The 15,151-nt window shown below is 34.7% G+C and overlaps 1 protein-coding gene across 4 annotated transcripts; it reads left to right on the forward strand.

Moving 5' to 3' along the window:
• Positions 1-1,673: 1,673 nt before the first annotated feature.
• On the forward strand, positions 1,674-15,016 carry LOC105328747 (solute carrier family 23 member 2). 4 transcript variants are annotated; one of them, XM_066085022.1, is made up of 12 exons: positions 1,674-1,705; positions 4,115-4,247; positions 5,189-5,346; positions 6,547-6,656; positions 7,845-7,909; positions 8,050-8,231; positions 9,409-9,529; positions 9,639-9,807; positions 10,159-10,412; positions 10,559-10,832; positions 11,102-11,197; positions 11,288-15,016. In XM_066085022.1, the coding sequence occupies exons 1-12, from the start codon at positions 1,689-1,691 to the stop codon at positions 11,548-11,550; spliced, it is 1,842 nt and encodes a 613-aa protein (XP_065941094.1). In that variant the 5' UTR covers positions 1,674-1,688; the 3' UTR covers positions 11,551-15,016. The 4 variants fall into 4 exon arrangements, with proteins under 4 accessions (XP_065941094.1, XP_065941095.1, XP_065941097.1 ...); XM_066085023.1 differs by lacking the exon at positions 1,674-1,705 and adding an exon at positions 1,731-2,026; XM_066085025.1 differs by lacking the exon at positions 1,674-1,705 and adding an exon at positions 2,603-2,909.
• The last annotated feature ends 135 nt before the right edge of the window (positions 15,017-15,151 follow it).

Consider the following 15,151-nt stretch of genomic DNA (forward strand, 5'->3'; position numbering starts at 1 on the left):
TTCCTTACTACACTTTCTAAATATGGAATTTTTTCTTCACTATTTTATTCAATAGAGTTTATTTGGCATTGTAAAAAAGGAATTTACAAGTAGGATTCATATATGACACAGAATTTCCAGACTAGAGGTGACACAAAATGGCTACCCAAAATCAGAGGATCGAACCTCTTTAACAAAGGTCACCTTTGAATAGAGACTTGTGAATTTGCCAACATCAAATACACTGTACATTTGATGTTGGCAAATAAGTACAAATACATAACAATGCATTGTGCATGCATTTTTTTTTTTATAAATATACATGTATTTTTATAAATTATTGAAAAAAGTCATTACGTGGTTAAACCATGTCGCTGACATTTTCACAATTATAACACTAACTATTTTCATGAGTACCGTATATATAGAAAACAAACACTTTTAATACAAATCAACAATTAAGTTTTTAACTGACCGTATCTGAACTCAAAATCCGATTATAATTATTATTAAATTAAGCAATTTGACACCTATTTCTTTCATGTTTATAAAACAAACATTGTGAATACATGTTTAAACAGTTCACTTGATTCCCATTCGTACCTGATCTGCCAATTATGTATTATAAATACATCGATTAACTTGATTTCTCTCCCCTCAAGCGTATAATTATTGTTTACATTTATTACCCGATATTCAGATTTTTAAACAGAATTATTTTGCAATTATGGTGAAGAAAGGCTCCGAATCATCATTGCTGTTAGACAACGACAGCATCACTGTGCTCAGTGAAACAATATGCGTGGAAACATGGATGTTGTGAAGCGGGGCATTGCATATACTGTAAAGAATGGCGGCTTTTTGTGAAAATGTTATAATTGACACATATAATGATTTGTCTTGATTCTAGCTCTCATCTAGTAAAAATTATCTAGAACTATAAAGATAGTTCTACTTAAAAATAGCACTTGTGTTCAATATGAAATAAATTATGTCTATTGATTGGTTATCTAATAAACTTTTAAACTCTAATGAAGACGTGGTAAGTTTATAAGTTAATGTCACACGGAGGACGGAAGATCCGTCATTATGATTACTCGTAGTAAGGTAGTATGAAAGATTGAACTTATCACTGGGATTTCGCATTAAATTCATACATATTACCTTCTTTCTGACGCGAATCATAAATGTTTACGTGGATAAAAAGTAGAACGATGTTTTCCAGTGGTGAAATTCAGTGATTAATAGCTTTATTATAGTAGGTCCATTTTTAGAACATGGAAATGATACTACATGTATTTGCTTAAAGTTTGATTTAATATGTCTCACATATTTTGTACTAATAGCTGAAGATTCACTATTTTTTGTTTACATTTAACAAATATGGCTGATTCGAGGGACTTTTTAGCTTCCTCGTTGATATTTTCTCAGATTAAATATAATTAAAAACCATGGAGAATTAAATGTTAAAATTGTTGATGAACTCGATGATATTTACTGTTTTCGAATTTGTAGTTTTGACTCATTCAAAAGCATCCCAGATAATCCCACAAGAATTTAATAAGGTATTTATATGACGATATAAATCAATTCCCGGATATAAGTTGTTGTTTTGATAAATGACTGTTAAAGAACGAAGTCATGTTTACACATTTACGTTCAAATCTGTTGATTAACACTATCCCTTATCTTTTCAGAGAGGGCTTTCAATGAAACCGTGCACCAGGTATTTATCTACGTGTTTAGTTTCGGAGAGGTTTTGATGACAGAACACAAAACGAAGATCTACTTTTTTAAAGTTATACTTGTTTATTGATGAGCTACCTCTATACACCAACTGCTGATCATCCCTTCCGAATGTTATAAACTTCCGCCAAGATTCACTGACCTGAAACCGTGTGCAATATTGTTTGCCGTGACAATAACAGTTCTAGAATATCGCATTGAAAATCAAATCGCAGTATTAAGCAACTGTTGAGAGGTGAAATCTGCACAATCTTTTAAACTTGTAGATAATGCGTTACGCAGTTTCTTGTGAATGTTAAAGGTAAGAAAACATTGCCTGTAAATAATCAACAAAATGTTTATAGTCTACACATTTTGAAAATGTTAAAAATTAAACACTGTTAAGTATTTACTTTTTATCTGTTTTTAAAGATAATATGTTAAGGAAGTAAATATAGTACATACTTTTCTTTAAATACGGTGATTACATTAACCCAATACAGTTAATAGGTTAAATGTTTGTAGTAAATTACAATCACAACGAAAATACCATATAAGACATGTTTTCGCAATTGAATGAGTGGAATGCAATCTTTTTAATTGTACATCTTTATGCAAAACAGCTACTCGGTGTTCCGAAGATTTAATTGTGTCCTCTCAGCTTATGTTGCATTACCCTTACCTGTATCGATAGGAAAAGTTCTGTACTTTTTATTTACAATGCTAAAACGGTACGTTATCGATTTGAGAATAGTCGGTCTTGGGTCATAAATGAATGCAATGCTACAGGTAACCCCCAGAGTTAAGATAAGTCCCAGGTCAAAGATTTCTCGTCTTAATGAAAACAATACTTTTGGTTAATGCCTGATAAGTTCTCAATGTTGCTCTCTTTTTTAACTTTTGTTCAAAAGAAAAACAAAACAAGCAACATTCTTCAGGAAATCTCTACTGGCCCGAATATCGACACTGCCTGTTAAAGACATTCTCTCCGATACCTTTCACCGAGATAGACAAGTCATGAATATATAGCTTGAACCTTGACCTCCCATTCATGTAGACAGGAACCAGGGCTGGTCCACCGCCTGTCAACATGTACATTGTCCGGGGATCGGCTTCCTTAAGGGTATCCGATGATACTTCCCTTTTTATTCTAGTTTTATTTCTAAGCTAAAGGAATAGCATAGTGGAGCGATAAACTAACGTTGGTGCGTGTTCTAGTACATAATCAATATTTGTTCCAAAACCAACATAACTTTACTTAAGTGGTTTCGTTTGATTTATTATTGTCACAGGCTAAATTGTCTTTGCGCGATAGGGTAAGAACATTTTCATTTTTCATAATAAAAAAAGTGTAAAAACCTGTCAAAGATTTTTTTATTGTTTGTATCTGTTTGGAAACAATGAAAATTAGACAAAAAAGTGTTAAATTAAAAAAGTAAGAAGATTGAACCCTAATCACTTATTTATTGAGATAAGCAATAAGGATGTGGATGTTAAGAATCCTTGCTCTCTCGTTCTTTAGTGAACGTTTTAAACTCTTTTCCATGATTGAAAACACCTTCCTTAAGATAAGACGCGACCTATCTTCCATCATTTTGTAAAAATAATTTCTCCTCTCCGTAATATAAGGATATCATTTCGCTGTTCCATAATCATTTTTCTTGTTATTGGATATTTTCTATCTGGATATATAGTTTTAATGGAAAATATATCCTATAACTTTATCTGGGAACATCCAGCTGTATTTTGCATTATATAATTAGGAAAATACAAAAATAGCCTGGCAATGTACTAGTACACTAAATTTTGGACATTAACAGGTTTAAATGCAAATAAATTAGGAATAATCTTTCATGGAAAATTATCAAAAATTGAGGAAAATCTCGTGTGCCCTAAAATGTAATTGTTGATACTATGCAGGAAAAGCACTCCTTTACTTAAAGACCTCTTTAAAAGGTCAAAGATCAAACTGACCAAAGCCCGGAAAACACTTGAGTTTTTCTAGCAAAACTCATTAGACCTAGCCTCAAACTGAGATCATACATTAATTCTGAGTTAAAAGAGCATAAAGCTACACATTAAATGGACTTGGTGATTTTTTATTCTTTCGCATGTTTGTCCCATCACGCCCTTTGCCTTAGATCTATAGTGTTTGGCTCAAGGAATGTGTCTTTATACGTTAACCGTGTCAAATAAACGTGTATCAGTAGACCAGGGTGTCCAAGCAGGTGAGAATACAGGTAAATCTTGTGACACTGACCACTACCGACTCCCCACACAGCGAGCATTGCCCTCCAACTACCTGCGTGATGTTCCAAGATCAAATATTTGAATTAGTTGGATATTTACGTTACTAAGTGTTGACTATGGGTGAGGAAAATCTTGACTGCCCCATTAATGTGTTTGACAGTGAGAGCATGGAGGTTGAGGAGAGAAACTCACGGACCGCGCGGCCGGACGACGGGGGAGAGACCGAGGAGCGGATCATCTACGGGGTGGAGGACGTTCCCCTCCCACACCTTACCGTGGTGTTTGCCCTACAGGTAAGGTATAAAACGTCAGGTGTATCTTGACTGCTCTTGTCTATTTATTTAATACAGATTCGGAACACATGTTAATTGATTTATCTTGTAGTTACATTCATTGCAAAGTTTATCAAATCAGTGTTTGAAAATGCAATGCAAAAAATAAATATGGGTACAGGGTATATCTGTTGATATGATTGTCCTTTCGATGCAGAATTTAATATTTCACATAGGGAGGTACTAATATCAGCATTGGTGCACTGTAAATACTAAAATCTGCTTTATATTTCTAAGAAATGAAGATGTCTTTAGTAAAATCAGAATTGTGAAACAGTCATGTTGTTTATTTCTTGAATGACCAACTTTACAGCAATAAGTAGGCCTACGAGTATACGATGTTTTGATATTTTTTTTTCTAAATGCTAGCTATCACTTTTACAGTGAGATTCTTGAGATCGGGTTGAACTGTTTACACCAACTAATATAATTGTTGACATTGACTCTATCTGTGTTATGAAATTTGGTATAATGACTCTTCTGTGCGCTAAGGTAAAAAGATGCCGACACGTATTGCATCTCCTTAATTACATTTCACCAACTTACTGATAAGTACCACATAGTAAGTAAGAGTGAACTAAACACTTAGTTAGATAGCTTATTCTGTCATTTAAAAGGGCATAAAAATTGACATCTATATTTGCTCCATTCAGAAGGAGGCATTCTTTAACTTTACATAAGCAAATTTTAACTTCGATTAATATTTAACGAAAGTTGATTGTATAATGACATGGCATGGCTAGATTAGCTGGAGTTATAGTAGATGCTTTTCCTGAGATAATTAGGGGTTTCTCCACTTCCCGGTTCCGTAAGTTGGAGGGTTGATAAGTGTTTTAAACTGTTGACCCAGATTTACTGTGTCATGCTCATGTCGCTTAATGTTGTACATTTGTTACTTGCAGCAAGCCATCTTAGCCCTAGGAAGCACTCTGTCCATTCCTTTCATTCTGACCAATCAGCTATGTTCCAGCACAAATGCCGACGCGCGTGCACAACTTCTATGCATTTCCATGTTCATGTGTGGAGTGGCCACTATTTTACAGACCACATTTGGTGTCAGGTACAATATTAATAAATCACCACATTTACAAATTGTTACATATACTTTCATTGATGAGCTGTTGTTCTACCAGTATTTTATATAAATGTCGAGAGGTTGGTTGATATACAACAGTCTGGACTCCTTCCAGCACGTGAAAGGTCTAATAAGATCAACGTAAGACAGAAACGCAAATTATCTCTAACTTGCTAGGTGTAAATGTTTTTCTCTCTTTCGATATGCTTTTCGCAATCTAGCAACGTCGATCGCTAAATGCGTATCGTTATGTCCATCGATGTGAGCATCGATATTAATCGTTACTTTGATGATCAATATCAATAAGTCAATACATTACTTTACAACGATTTTATCTTAATCTTTTACAAGAGATTTTGCTTTTGTTTTCAGCGTATCTTTCTTAATATAACAATTGGTTTTGTCGCTTTCTTCACTGATATACACGATAAACAATTGAAATTGAATTTTGTTTCGGTTATAATATAATTGCGAACTTTTTACTCGAGCATTGACCCTCATCTCCTCAAAGACGCTGGACGTGATTGTACATTACATGTAATCTTCACTCTGAAACAACGGAGAATTTATAGCTCACTAATCAGTGTCACAAAACTAAAATAAAACCAATCGCTCCTTGATATCCGGTTGTAAACAAAGGGAACATTCATCATCTTAATGAGGCTAACGACTTTTAATAAACAAGTCATGTTGTTTATCTCTTGAATGACCAACTTTACAGCAATAAGTACGAGTATACGATGTTTTGATTTTTTTTTCTAAATGCGAGCTATCACTTTTCTGTACGACGATTTTAACTGTGTTGTATTTGACGATGATTTTCTTTTGAGGTCACATTAGACAGGCAAACTACGTATTAACTTGGTTTAAATATGTTCTAGAATCAGTTACATAAATTGAACTTGTTATTTTGAAAACATTACAAGCATTTTAACAACTTATAAGTGGTACTAGTATGCTCGTATATACACGTTGCATGTTCACATTCAGCTCTGAGTTTTGATATCATGTTTGTTTGTTTCTTTTAAGAAAAAAAATTCCTTATATAAGTTCACAAATTCTATTACAATAAATTTTACATATAAATCTTTACATTATACACTTTCTTACCTTCTTTCTACCTGGAATTTCTTGACTTATATAATACATAGACTTATATAATACATAGACTTATATAATACATAGGCTAGGAATCATACAAGGAGGCTCCCATAACTTCCTGGCGCCTATTATAGCCATGATGGCGCTGGAAAAATGGAAATGTACCGAGGAAGAGTTGCACATTGACAGCATAAGTAAGTTACTTCAAGAGTTGAATATTGACAGCATAAGTAAGTCTCTACAAGAGTTAAACATTGACAGCATAAGTAAGTCTCTACAAGAGTTAAACATTGACAGCATAAGTAAGTTTTTTCAAGAGCTGAACATTGACAACTTAAGTAAGTCTCTACAAGAGTTAAACATTGACAGCATAAGTAAGTTTATTCAAGAGTTGAACATTGACAGCATAAGTAAGTCTCTTCAAGAGTTGAACATTGACAGCATAATTAAGTTTCTTTTTAAAAGAGTTGAACATTGACAACATAAGTAAGTTTATTCAAGAGTTGAACATTGACAGCATAAGTAAGTCTCTTCAAGAGTTGAACATTGACAGCATAAGTAAGTTCTGTAAGAGTTGAATATTGACAGCATAAGTAAGTTTCTTTAAAAGTTGAACATTGACAGAATAAGTAAGTCTCTACAAGAGTTGAATATTGATAGCATCGTGAAGTTTAAATAATAGTTGAACATGACAGCATAAGTAAGTTCATTGAAGAGTTAAACCTTGGCGACATCGGCAAAATTTGTTCAAGAGTTGAACATTGACACTGTGGGTATATATATATATATATATATATATATATATATATATATATATATATATATATATATATATATATATATATATATATATATATATATATATATATATATATATATTTTTTTTTTTTTCAAGCGAAAAAAAAACCAAGCAGTATTTTTTTTCCAGTTAACTCTAGCTTTGACAGTGACAGCAGGTGTTTGTTGACAAACATTGATTATAAGTATCATAAATTGAGTTTGTTAAAGAGTTGAAAATCAGCCACTTAGCACTGTTTGTTTAAGACGTAAATTAACACCATATTTAAGTTAATTAAAGGATTGAACAAATGTAAAATTAGTTTGAACTCGATTTGAACATTGGCAGCAATTGTATAAAACGTAAATGGTGATACCATAATAAGAATTGGTTGCATTCTCAATTTGGGTATAACTAATGTCTGATTTTCTCGTTTTGTTATCTTCGAAATCAAGACCACTTTGATAATTACCGTAACTATGTTAATGCATCTTCGCTAGCCAAGGGTTTCTGACCCGCAAGCGGTGCGGATCAGAACCCTTTGGCTAGCGAAGATGTTGTTAATGGCAAATCCTATTTCATGCATTTTTTTTTTCTTTTTTAGGTGTAAACAGCAATTATACAATAACTATTGACAGAGACGAGGTCTGGCAGAGGAGAATGCGAGAGGTATACATATTTATATCCAAATCATGTGATATCGTTACCCGTTCATCGTCATTAATTAATTCCTATTCCGAAAGACTAATCCATAATTGTATGGTGTATTCTCGAGGCGGAGGTGACATGTTTATTATTACTTATTCCAGATCCAGGGTAACTTGATGCTTGCCTCCATCGTTCAGTTAGTGCTGGGGTGTACGGGCCTGATGGGTTTCTTCCTGAGGTATATCGGCCCCCTCACTATCGCCCCCACTATCTCCCTCATTGGTCTATCTCTGACCGCTGTAGCAGCCGATATCAACCAATACCACTGGGGGATCGCCATGCTGTAAGTAACCGAACAGTTATCATGTGTAACTGTAATAAATAACATATTATGTGTAATAAATAACATATTATGTGTAATGCAGATATCCACCAATTTAACCAGTACCGATGGAGTGTTGTCATACTGTAAATTACGTAACAGTAGCATAGTTTAACTTTTAGATATAACGCACATGAAATACAGACTTCAACCAGTACCACTGGTAATGGCTGTGGTGTAAGTTACATAACTGTAATATAGTGTAACTGTTGGTAATAATGTACGTTTAATGCAGACATCAACTAGAACAATTTTGATATTGTCTTGTTGTACGTTGTGTAACGTTTTATAGTGTAACTTTTAGTTATTATATAATGTATAATAATATAATAACATTGCGCAGATATTGATCGTAATATACCTCATTAGATACTCTAAAAATTGACTATAACTTTGTAAGGTGAAATCGTCGGCTTCGTAATTTTGAGAATGACATTTTACGTTTTTTATGCAATAGTGTAATTTACTTTGACAAGGAAATAACGTAGCAGTTTAACTAAGCATTTCATATTGACCTTTGAGTTGTGATACTCTGATTAACCTGTATACCGTTACAAATTATGTAATGTAATTGATGTAATAGCCTTCTTACGTAATAAAGGTAATTTTTGTTATGCTTTATTAGTAATAAAACCACACTGTGAAAGTAATTAACATAACATACAATGTATAATAGTATAATACCAAAATATAGTTGATTTGTAACTTATGACTTACTTATCAGCTTGCATTATGCTATAAATATTTTTAAAAAAAAGGAAAAATACAACCATTTTATAACTTGTTCATCGTGAAAATGTGACATTAGAAAACGATTAGAATATCCATAGAATAGCCCGTTTTGGACTATAATGCAGTTATATACGACTGTTCGTAGACATAAGTGATATCAATGAATGGACATGAACGAAGTTTCAATAAGTATTGCATTCCTTCGTTTCTAAAGCTATATTTCATCTTAATATTACTGTTCTGGTAAGCTCGTGTGAGATATAAAAAGAATGACTCCCTTTCATCTCGAGTGGCAATATACATAATACAAAGAGTAGAGTCCGCCCTGGTATACAATCTCCAATCTTAACATCGACCAAAAACACCAATCATTTCATCAAATAAATATATAAATCGTTATTTTCAGAACTCTGACTCTGATTGGCCTATTCAGTTTATATCTGGGCCGTGTAAAGGTTCCGATCCCTAGCTTCTCTAGAGAAAAGAAATGCCACATGACGACCTATCCGATTTTCCAGCTAATGCCGGTAATATTACACGGCTTTCATTAGTCCTACTTGAACTTTTCATTTAATATTCCATACATAAATTCATGAATAGCATTTCCGAATGTAACATCTCATTTTGTGTTTTAAGGTTATTCTCAGCGTGGCTTTGTGTTGGATTCTCAGCTACATTCTGACGGTCACTGACGTCATATCTCCAACCATCGTCATAAACAACAAAAACACCACCAATCTCGCGCGCACTGACGCCAGACTGGACGTGCTCAATACAATGCCCTGGTTTTATTTTCCTTATCCATGTAAGCAATAAGATAACATACAAATACTGATTTCAATTTCAATTTTTTCATTGCAAAAGACATATATACGTCTTATAGCACTTATAATGATGAACAATACAAACAAAAATATAGGCAAAATGGATTTGAAACAAATGTATTACAGACTTTACAGTTATATATCCACATAAGAGCTTTGCTATATATAATAGATGAAAAATTTGTTCAGCCCAATCTAAATTCTAGAATAATTTTTAAAATTTCTAAATGTAAACAGAAACATCCTTAAACCTACGGGCAAACAAATAAAGAAATGTCAAACATTATATGACAAACTGTCAAGTATTCGGTTAGTGTTTGTGTATTTTGCAGTCCAGTTCGGCACGCCCACTGTGTCGGTCGCCGGGTTTGCTGGCATGCTGGCCGCCACCATCTCCTCCATCATTGAGTCCGTGGGCGACTACTTCGCCGCCGCCCGACTGTCTAATGCTGAAGCGCCACCGCCACACGCCGTCAATCGTGGAATCGCCACAGAGGGCTTCGCAAGCATTATCTCGGGAATGGTTGGCGCGGGGCATCCTACCACCTCATACAGCGGAAACATCGGGGCCATAGGAATCACAAAGGTAGGAGGCTTAGAAACACTTCTACAGCAGTGTACTTTTCACTCAGTTTCCCTTCTTTTTATACTGCTGTGTGTCCTGGCCTCAGAATCCCTTCCACTACATTGCATTAATCATTAAGGACGACTTTCAGTGAGCCTCTCTTTCAGGTGGCCAGCCGGCGGGTGTTCCAGGTCGCGGGGGTCACCCTCCTCCTCAGCGGCATCATCGGTAAATTTGGCGCGGTGCTGACCCTGATCCCGGACCCAATCATCGGGGGGACGCTGACGGTGGTGTTCGGGATGGTGGGGGCGGTGGGGATCTCGGTACTACAGTTCATGGACATGTCCTCCACCAGGAATCTGACCATCCTGGCCATGTCCATGATCCTGGGGTTGATGGTACCTCAGTGGTTACTGACCCATCCGAACTCCATCAATACGGGTAAGGTCTGGTCTGACTCTACACCTGGAGCTTGTTAAAGTCATCAAATAATGCCAAAATACTCATGCAACTCCCCTTCCTCATCTAAATCTTTTGAAATGATGAAACACCTTGATAGAAGCATAAGATATTCAATTTCCAGTTGATTGTTTACATGAATACGACATTCCTTGAAAGCTTGATACTTTCAACAATTGAAGTTAATCACTAAAAAATCCAATACTGACATATATGGTATCTAAATTTCATTAGCTCATTTCTTTTTCCAGGAAGTGAGGATCTGGACCAAGTCTTGGAGGTTCTTCTGACGACCGCCATGTTTGTGGGCGGGGTCATTGGGTTCATACTCGACAACACTGTGCCGGGTGAGTTTTAAAAAAACCTCTCGAGATGTTCATTTAAAAGTGCTTAATAAAATAAAGTGTGCACTTTTTTAAAAATCAAAATAATTTCAGGAACTAAAGAAGAACGCGGGCTTTTAAGATGGCGAGAAACATTAGAAGCGTCGCAAAAGAGGCGAAAGCCGGTCCAATACAACATGCCTTTCGTCACAAGAATCATCAAACGGATAAAGTGCTGTGTATTCTTCCCAATATCTCCGACATTCAGCAAAAGTCCCTTAACTTGTTGCAAGAAAACCAAAAACCAGAAAGCCTACGAACTCGATGTTGTTACTACAGACATTAAGCCAGTGCAACAGAACGGGGGTGGGACATGAGAGAGAGAGAGAGAGAGAGAGAGAGAGAGAGAGAGAGAGAGAGAGAGAGAGAGAGAGAGAGAGAGAGAGTGAGTGAGTGTGTGTGTGTGTATGTGTGTTTGTGCTAGTATGTATGGATATCTTATTGAATAACGTAATCGCGCCTATACTATAGAAACCAGTTTTCCATAGCTTGTGATTATTGATATGCATTTACATACATAATCAAAGTACTGAAGTACTGACGGGAGTCGATTTTATCGATTATCATTTATTTTAAAATCAATTTATCTTGCATGGCAATTAGTTTCTAGTTTGTATTTGAATTACGCACTTTTTTATAATATGAATTTTTAGACTTTTCCGACAAGAATTTCGAGAAACCCCATATGAATCATGTTGTGTACTATTTAAAGATAGAGGTTCAACTATACTAGTATGTATTAGTTATCGAAGCAATTCTAAAAGTTTTATGGATCCAAGCACTATTGATATCGAACTCTTGTCTCATTTAACTAGACGCTCGACTGTCTCCGTTAATATCCGACAAGCAAGAGAGCCCCCTCTCTGCTTGTCACAGATTTACGGAGACAGCCGAGCGTCTGGTTGAACGAGACTATATTAACTCTGGCGTAGGAATACATGAGACTACAAAAATATCTAAATTGTTCGTAGTATATAAAATTTGACTATTTTCAAAGTGTTTATAGATAAGTTTCCTTGAAAAACAATGCTTCAGCATACATTACATAAATTTTTTTTCTTTTATTTTCAAGAACTTATATAGTCTTGTCAGCGATGATGATTTGTGCTTAGGTCCAAACACTGTTTGACTTTCGGTTTGCCAGAATAACTGCATAGGAGAGTTGATTAAAATCAACTCCCAAAAATGAATCAAAAAATGTAGCATGCTGATGTTTCACTGGAGAACTTATGTAACAAAGAAATGTATCAACTTATATTTGCAATGACTTTATTTCGCGATTCACCAGAGAAACTGGTTCGCAACGACTATTTTTTACGGCCACGCTTTATCCATACTCGTTTTGGTATTACACCCATACAATAAATACTAGTTCGCAGCGAGTCATATTCACGACAAAGAGGCTCCCGTAAAATAAAAGATGTTGGTTTATCGTATATATTTAATAAATAATAATTGATTCAATTTTACCCACGTATCGGGAATTAAACAAGAGGCCCATGGGCCACATTGCTCACCTGAGCAACAATAGACATCGTAAAATCAGCTTTACGGAGTCATATACCAAAAAATATTGACAATGTAGTCCTATAGATCCTGTATTTAAAAAAATCCTTTTGTCCCCTGGATATTCTGTTTATCATTGATCCCTTTTCGTCACAGTAAGTAAAACCATATATTGCATAAGTAAAACCATATATTACAACATTTGAGTTTTTCTGAATTTTAAAGTTTTCCTTGATAAAATTGGACCCCCCACCCCCAATGTGGTGCCACCCTTCTCCGACGAATTTGAATCTACACTATCTAAGGTTGCTTTCACTAATGTTGAACCTTTCTTTTAAAAAAAAAAATGATTTTTATCTACCGGTATATATTCCTATGTAAAACTTCACACCCCTCCTCCATTGTGGCTCCACATTTCCTCAAGAGACCATAATTTGAACAGACTTGAATCCACACTATCTAAGGATGCGTCCACACAAGTTTCATCTTTTCTGGCCTAATGGTGTTTGAGAAGAAGATTTTAAAAGTCTTAGATTAACTCTATATACAACTGTACTGTACTCTTAAGTAAAACTTCAACCACAACATCCCCCATTGTGGCCCCAACTTACTCATGGGGACCAAAATTTGAACAAATTTGAATTTACAGTTTGAATCTACTGTATCTTAAGATGCTTTCATACAAGTTTCAGCTTTTTTGACCAAATGGTCCTTGAGTAGATGATTTTCAAGTTTAACTCTAAATACTCCTATGTAAAACTTCAACCCCCCTCCCCCATTGTGGTCCCATTTTACCCCCGGGAACCATGAGTTGAACAAACTTGAATCTACACTCTCTGAGAATGTTTCCACACAAGCTTTCTAGCCAAATGGTTTTTGAGAAGAAGATTTTTAAAGATTAACTCTATATACTACTATGTAAGACTTCGACCCCCATTGTGACCCATCTTACCCCCAGGGACCATGATTTGAACAAACTTGAATCTACATTATCTGAGGATGCTTCCTTTTCTGGCCAAATTGTTTTTGAAAAAAAGATTTTTGTTGAAAATATCACCAAATTTTCAATAAATCCTATTTATTTCCCCTTAAAATGGTGCGTAATCCTTTATTTTAACAAATTTGAATCCCCTTTACCCAATGATGCTTTGTGCCAATTTGGTTAAAATTGCCCCCGTGTTTCTGGAGAAGAGGTCTAAAATGTAAAAAGTTTACAGACGGACGGACGCCGGACAAAAAGTGATCAGAAAAGCTCACTTGAGCTATTAGCTTTGGTGAGCTAAAAAGTTGATTCAATTTTACCCATGTGTCGGAAATTATAAGCTTCGAAATAGTAATTTATTGCCATACACATTGTATAAAAAGCATTTGACTTTTTAAGAACCTATGGAGATAATTAAAAGTTTCATTTTACAGGGATAATTCAAATGTGATGGCCTAGTACATGAACTTTTTTTGTAATTAACCTCAATAATGAAATTCATTCTTAAGAGTTTTTTCTATGATGTACATGTGTATACCATATTGTACATCTAAACCTGGGGAAGTTAAGACCATAATATTCACATTTGTCAGTGTCAATAGAATCATTCTTTGTTACGAGTGTGGAATAGCGAAATTCCACCAGGGGCAAATATTCACGGTCTAAGACGAGGCTCTGTCGATCTTGACGCATTATTTTACATTTAAAAACGATGTCAGGGACAACTTTCTGTTATGACGTTTAAAAGATTACCTCTGCGATTTTCAAATTAAATAGTGCAAGTCAAAATGAGAGCATACGACAGTTTTTCCACCAATAAAATATGATAAATTGAAATAATTAAGCAAAACAATTACCTAATGGATAATCTCAATTCTCAATCCATCATGTTGCATTCCCCTACAGCAAACGTTTGTTAACATTTTAAAGCGGCGTAGTAATACACAGTGCAAAACAGAAAAATCTCACACTGGACAAACTGATCTCACACCGGTGATATTGCGAGAAAAATTAGTAACGTATAATTAAATACATTTCATCAGTGACACAAATGACATATTGTTGGAGCGCAATAATACTATATTAAATACGATAATATATGGCAATAAGATGGCATTAAGGATCCTATTTATAAGAAATACGTGTTGGATTATACGTTCAACTGATGTACTTGTGTACTAATTTAGTAGCTTACTACTCTGCCGTCTAAAAGTAGTTTATTTGATCATTTTATCAATTTTTCTTTGTTAATAAAGATGCTGTAAATAATATCAATGATAAAAAATATACAAACATATGGCTTCAGTGATTTCTTTGCTAAATTTTTATCAAGCATGATTAGATCGTAATATGGGTGAAATGAATGTGTTTTCTTACACAGAATGTTGAAAGACAATAGCATTTAGAATACTGTGGTTTCATTAATATTC

This window comes from Magallana gigas, chromosome 5 (assembly GCF_963853765.1).
Source record: "Magallana gigas chromosome 5, xbMagGiga1.1, whole genome shotgun sequence".
Lineage (NCBI taxonomy): Eukaryota > Metazoa > Mollusca > Bivalvia > Ostreida > Ostreidae > Magallana > Magallana gigas.

What these genes read in the sequence shown, in the direction of transcription:
- LOC105328747 (XM_066085022.1), top strand. An exon ending in GTTGCACATTGACAGCATAA is followed by an intron (nt 6,657 to 7,844) that starts GTAAGTTACTTC and finishes TTTCTTTTTTAG; the next exon opens with GTGTAAACAGCAATTATACA. An exon ending in GGCAGAGGAGAATGCGAGAG is followed by an intron (nt 7,910 to 8,049) that starts GTATACATATTT and finishes TACTTATTCCAG; the next exon opens with ATCCAGGGTAACTTGATGCT.